We start from the raw sequence: 6406 nt of genomic DNA on the forward strand, positions 1-6406 counted from the left end.
GAAGAGCATGTTGAAGAGGAAGTGCAAAATCTTCCTCTTCCACGTGAAGATAATTTAGAAACCATTTAATTTTGAAAGTGAAAGTAAACCTTCAGTTGAACTTCTCCAGTGAGAGAGCTCCTCTGCTCAGCTACTAACAGAGTTTGCACGGTATGCATGTGTAGTTTGGGATCCTGGTCCTTGCTGGTGTCTACTGGTCAATAGGGGAGTTGACTGGATGTCTGTGGGATTCTGAGACAGAAGGAGAAACTTAAAGTCTCTGAAGAGAATTCATGTATTCTCAAAGATCACCAGATTTGACTCGTTTGACCTGTTTGAAGGCAGGGACAACCCGCAGTGGGTGGACTGGCTTCCTCTATCTGTCCAGTGTAACTGTGGGCGGATGGCTTGTGAGGTTTAGAGGCTGCTGGCCTTTCAGGCAGAATATGGCTTCAAAACCAGCAAAGTGTGGCATCAGAATCTGGGCTTTATTTTATGGAATGTGTAAATATATACAGAGCAGCTGGGAGGAGGAGCTGCTGAAAGAAACCAGGGGACACGAGTGGTGCTAGATATGTCATACAACCTGGGACAGTGGCACCTCAAAACAAGGCCGACGACGGCTGGAACACATATTAATGTCAGTGAACAGGACGTCTCAGTTCATTTTTTTTACCAAGATATGCTTCAGTATAGCGGATTTTTAGCATCAATTACAACCTTGTGACAAAAAACAGTTGTGTTGTTAATTCTGGTTGCAATCAATAAACATATATGTTTTCTCTGCAGTTTGAAATTGAGCTGAAGACGATATATGTTAATGGTTCCAGGTCAAACTGACCTGAGGGATACCAGTTTGATAAGCGATTAATAAAATGGATCGCTGATGTACAGTAACAGAGTGTGATTCTTGATATCTTCATCTTTGTCCACTCACAGCCCTCTAACGTCTTCACAGCTGGACATAGTTCAGCTCCGTCCTACTTACATAAAAAGATTTGTCACATTTTTTCCCAGAAAACATTTTTATTTTTCACAGTAGACACTGAAACATGTCGTATCAAAGGGTGTTAAGGGGTAACAATCACACCAATGATGGCTCATGTTCCATTAAGGGATCGCGGAAAGCCGGTGTGAAGGTCTGCTGTCACATAGGTCGATAATTTACCGCTATTCATTGAAGGACACGATAATTACCCTGTCGTTAACATTTTGACTAGTACCTAAACTGCATGAACCAGTTGGCAGTTTTGTTGTCCTTTTATAGAAGCGTATCTGTGTCTGTTTGCCCTCCAGTGACTGAGATGCTGGTCAACGTTCTGAGCATCTGCTCTGACGACGAACTCATGAACGATGGAGACGAGATCTATGACGGTACGAAGCCGCCAACATTGATTTTTTTAAGGGTAGCTAGCGTTCTTCTTTTCTTCTACGTATCAACTTTCAATAACGTTTCTGCTCCACTCACTTCCAGCCAGTGCAGCGGCAGCGAGGAAAGAGGTGATCAAAAACAAGATCCGAGCCATCGGGAAGATGGCCAAAATGTTCTCCGTTCTAAGGTGGGTCAATTTGCAGTTAAACACGCGTGTGCGCTTGCCTGCACATGCTCGGTTTCCCGCAACTTCTGCAGAAGCTGGCAGTCATCAGATCCTCACTTTTTAAAAGAGATTTTTCTAAAATCTGTCTTTTAAACCACAATCGTGTTTTTTTGCATGTTTGCAGGTGTGCAGTGTGTGAGGAAGTGTGTAATTCTTTCTCTTTATCACCTGCTGTCTTCTTTTACCCACACACATCTGTCACACACACACGCGCACACACACACACACACACACACACACACACTGTCTCTGTTTCTCAGGGAGGAGAGTGAGAACGTCTTGACCCTGAAGGGACTGACCCCGACAGGCATGCTGCCCAGTGGCGTTCTCTCTGGGGGCAAACAGACCCTGCAGAGCGGTGAGCGTTTCATTCACTCACACACACATAAGCACACACACAGTCACATGCACACAAACTTAACCCCGAACTCATATATAGAAACACAATGCCACACAGACAGTTTGAGTATCTGCTTTGGAGCATCCTCCGGTTCCTCCATGCCCTCTCTCCTCTTCTCCTCCTCCTCCAGCTGTTTTTCTCCTCTCATCCTTCTGCCTCACTGACTCACTCCCTCTCTCCACCTCACCTCGCCAGCGCTGAAGGATACTAACAGCCCACTGGTTGCCTGTGTGTGCGAGTGTCAGAGAGAGTGTACGAGCGAGAGGCTGAGAACCTGAGAATGACACCAAAATACAGGGCAAATGCATGTGTGTGTGTGAACTAACAGCAGCTAATGCTAACACCAGGTGCCCTCTGAACCTGCTGTGGTCTCAGTGCTGCTCTGAGGGCTTTGCTTGTTTAAAACCTGAAACATGCCCCTTAGAAGGGGGTGTCTGGTAGTTGGGATATTTAATTAATGCTAATATTGAAATTATATGGATGTTACACATGATATTGATGATACAGAGTCTCTCACTTGTGTATATTTATCATGATGACATCTCCACAGAGCTCTAACGTGAATTTGGCCAACAGAATAGCATGAAGAAAATTTCACGTTCAGCTAAACAAATATTGGTCCAAGCTGGCCGTCAAAAACTGCAATCTTTCACTTCTGCCTTAGTTCATGGTGCTCGTCATAAATGACATAATACCCGTCTGATCTCCCAGGCCAGCGTGAGGTCTCGTTTTATGTTTTATGACTTCCTGTTTGATTTTTGGATCACCCCAAAGTTCTGCCTACACTGTTTTCCAACCAGAGATTGTTTGACAACATTTAGCTCAGCCTGTCGGAGCCTCCTCAGCAAGCGCTGCTCACCCATACGGCAAAGATGTTTACGCATATCTGCACAGAGCATGTTTCAGCCTTCACTTCGTTTTCCTTCTCCTCCTCCTTTCTTTGTACTCCATCTTTCTCTCGGACTCTGTCATCTCCTCTCTCTTCCTGTCCTCCTTTCTTTCTCTTCTTTTGCCCATCCTTCAGCTACCATTGAGGCCATTGAAGCTATCGAGACAGTTAAGGACGCCGAAGGTAAAATCCCACTCATTTCACTGTGTGGGCGCGTGTGTTATATGTGTGTGTGTGTGTGTGCGCGTACGGACGTGTGTGCAGCATGGCTGCGCTCTCAGCCGCCCATGCTCATAAGGTCATAGATATTTCCTTAGACACGATGCACTCAGCTCTTCTAACTGCATCACCGCTCTCAACAAAGCTGCTGCATGCTGGAGCCACCACATTAAAGCACACAACATGCATAAACCTTTCTTTTTCATCCTCTTGGGAAACAGGAAACACATACAGCCATATATTTGCATTCTGTTCAGATGAAACACGCAGAGAATATTTTCTCCACACACACACATTTACAAGAAGAGCGGGAATGTGGGCGGGAGAGGATGTTGCAATGGAGGGCAGGGTCACCCAGACCTCCTCACGGACTGCAGTGTGTTAGTGTTTTTCTATAGTTTCCATAGATGCTGTAGTTCTGTAGAAGATGAGCATGCAATCAATCTGTTTCTCAACAACCTACAGCAGAACTCGGGCCAGATCAAAATTTGCAACATTTGCAATTCGCTGAAGAAACATTTACACTGATCTGCCACAAAACTCGTCTTTTTACTTAGCTTTCAGCCTCCTGCAGCGTATTCACGTGACCTAGATTCAGAATAAAAGTCTTTGCTTACACCAAGAGATGGCAAGAAGGCAAGCTAGTGTGGCTGAAACTTCTGCAAAAAGTTGGGTTTGGAATTATACAGATACAGTTTCCCGCTCAAAACCTTTGCAAAGAAAAAAAGATTAATTTGGCATATGGATGCATTACATTCAGAGGCGGCTGCCAGGTCTGCCAGGTTCTTTTGAGCTCATGAACAGATTGTGGTCATGGATTGTCTTTTGTGTATCATGCCCGGCGTGCACAGGCCCAGTACTCGGCACGCTTCAGTTACCCATACTATTTTGTGTTTGTACCTTTAGTGCTGTCTTTGGCTTACCTGAAGTACAGACCATAATTTGTTTACCCAAATGAATTATGGGTATCGCCTGTGCTGTAGTTTTCTGTCATGTTATATATGATTTGTAGTTGGGTGTTAGACATGTGCTTTGTAGTACAGTGGCATCTGTGAGCAGCTGCATGTGTGACAGTTGTCTTGTGCCGTTGTTGAAGAGTTGGCGTTGGCCTCTCCAGACAGTCCTCCTTATTGGTACAGGAGCATCTGCTGGAACAGAGGTTTACCTGGTCTGGGGTGACAGCTACTACAACGAATCAACCTTAATGCTGGTCGATGTTTTGTCTAATTTAAAGACACACCGTTTAAAGACAACTGAAATAAAGCCAAGTCTACAGCCATGCTAGCTCTGTGAAATGCTTCCACTAGCATGCTAACAGGTTTACGAATGACAGAAGGAACTGTATTAAGCTGAATTAATACGTTTAACTGAAGTCCAGATATGCGTGAATGACTGACTCTTCAGTGCGACAGAACAGACTGTGATAATTTGGATCTGGTGTACTGCTAATGTGTTTGTGTGCTTTGCTAACATTTGACGATTAGCAGTAAATACAATACAAAGCAAAGCTAATGCTACGCGAGCATGAGCAAACATCTGACAAATAATAATAATATTAATAATAGTAATGGTGACTAACTCAAACATAAAACCCATTTAACAGATTTATCAGAGAACACACATAATAAATGTCCGTTCAGTCATTTCCTCATTTGCACCTTTAAAGCATTAGTGTCGGTTGGTATGAAGTTGCAACTCGGATGAAATAAAAACAAAAAGCAGATGCGCATGCTTTTGTTTCATAATGACTCTAAACACTGCTGACTCACCTGTACTGCTTCCCATAAAACCGCCATCTGATAATATCTCGCTGCTCTCTGGAAACCAACTGGTTTCACTTTTTTTTCTGTGTAAAGATTTCTTGAAAAGCACTATAAAAATCCTTTTGCATGGAGGTGCAATCAGCTCTATCTAACTCTCAGCAAATAAATATTCTTCCCAAAATGTTGAAGCACTTCCTGAAATATTTGTCAAGTCCAAAGCGGAGTAAAGAAAATCCTGGTGGTCACTATGACCTGACTAAAATTGGTGGAGTGCTTCTTTAAGATATCAATGCAAGGTTAAAGCTGCCCCCTTAGTCACAAACAAGGAGTACTCCCAAAGCCAAAAGGGAAGAACATGAGGGAAATGGAAAAATGTGACTACATGTCCTTACCTGTAAATTCTGTGAGCTCCTTCTGTATATGATGGTTTGAATGAACAGCTAACTGTCAGAAACTTGCCCCGAGGGGCAAAGACAACTTAAGGTCTTACGAAAGACCGATTGTGCTCATATTGTTTTTCTCATAACATCTTACCAACCACTTTGACCTTAGATTAGCAGTGAGTAATGTCCAGATAAACACCGGTTCATGGGTGGCATAACATCTTTGTAGATATGAATATACGATATGATTTTGTTTATCCAAACCCCAGCTGACCTTCAGCTGAAAAGATTTAGATCAACATGATATAAATGTGGTTACTGGAGAAACTGAGAAAAGATTTACTTCCCAGGCCACACTCATGCTCCTTATCGGGGGGTTTGGATACACAAGATTTTGTGCAATTCTGTGTCAACTTTTAACTGTGCATGTATGTGTGCTTCTGCCTTGGTGTGTGCATGTGTGTGTCTCTGCAGCCATTCGAGGGTTCTCTCCGCAGCATCGGATCAGCAGTTTTGAGGAGGCCAAAGGTCTGGATCGGATCAATGAGAGGATGCCACCGCGTCGCGATGCCGTCAACAGCGTGGGCCTGTCGATGGGCCGCATGAACATGGGAGAGCCCAATGGGACCGACAGCAACAGCAATCTACAGTGATGGACGTACCTGCCCACGTGCCCAGACACACACATCTACAGTTACCACACTGACCTGGTCCCATATTTCATATTATGTGTACATAGGCATATATACAGACAAGAAAAATGCATCACACACACAGACACACACACACACACACAATATTTCCTTTACTAAATAGGTACAGACAACATAAAACCCAATGCAATTACATACACACATCCTGCCCCTTTTCCCGTCGCCATCAGCTGCTATTTAAAGGCATGAGCATACATGGACTTTACCACCAAAGGCTCAATCTCTTCTCTGAACTGATTGGCCCCATTTAGAGAACTACAACTCTCATGTACCTGCACAACCACAGGAAAAGAGTCTCCAAAAATACTCCCCATGCAAAGCACGAGCAGCTACTGTTTGCCTTGTACGGAGGGGGGTGGGGGGATCACCAGCGGGCTGACAGTGACAAGCCTGTGAAGGTGTGCTATTTGTGATGGACGGGGTCAAGTTTAAGGGTTGGTGCAGACGGCAATCGGGGGGGGG

At 44.2% G+C, this 6406-nt stretch overlaps 1 protein-coding gene across 1 annotated transcript in view; it reads left to right on the forward strand.

The window, feature by feature from the left end:
• Positions 1-6400, forward strand: part of ppp3cb (protein phosphatase 3, catalytic subunit, beta isozyme) — a 33283-nt gene extending 26883 nt beyond the window's left edge. The window contains exons 9-12 of the mRNA XM_013908475.1: positions 1276-1353; positions 1454-1538; positions 1838-1935; positions 5706-6400. Coding sequence (XP_013763929.1) covers positions 1276-1353; positions 1454-1538; positions 1838-1935; positions 5706-5884 — 440 coding nt within the window. The 3' untranslated portion in view covers positions 5885-6400. The remainder of the gene's footprint in view (positions 1-1275; positions 1354-1453; positions 1539-1837; positions 1936-5705) is intronic.
• Positions 6401-6406: the final 6 nt, after the last annotated feature.

Source organism: Pundamilia nyererei, unplaced genomic scaffold, assembly GCF_000239375.1.
Source record: "Pundamilia nyererei isolate P.nyererei 1_Seehausen unplaced genomic scaffold, PunNye1.0 scaffold00001, whole genome shotgun sequence".
Classification (NCBI taxonomy): Eukaryota; Metazoa; Chordata; class Actinopteri; order Cichliformes; family Cichlidae; genus Pundamilia; species Pundamilia nyererei.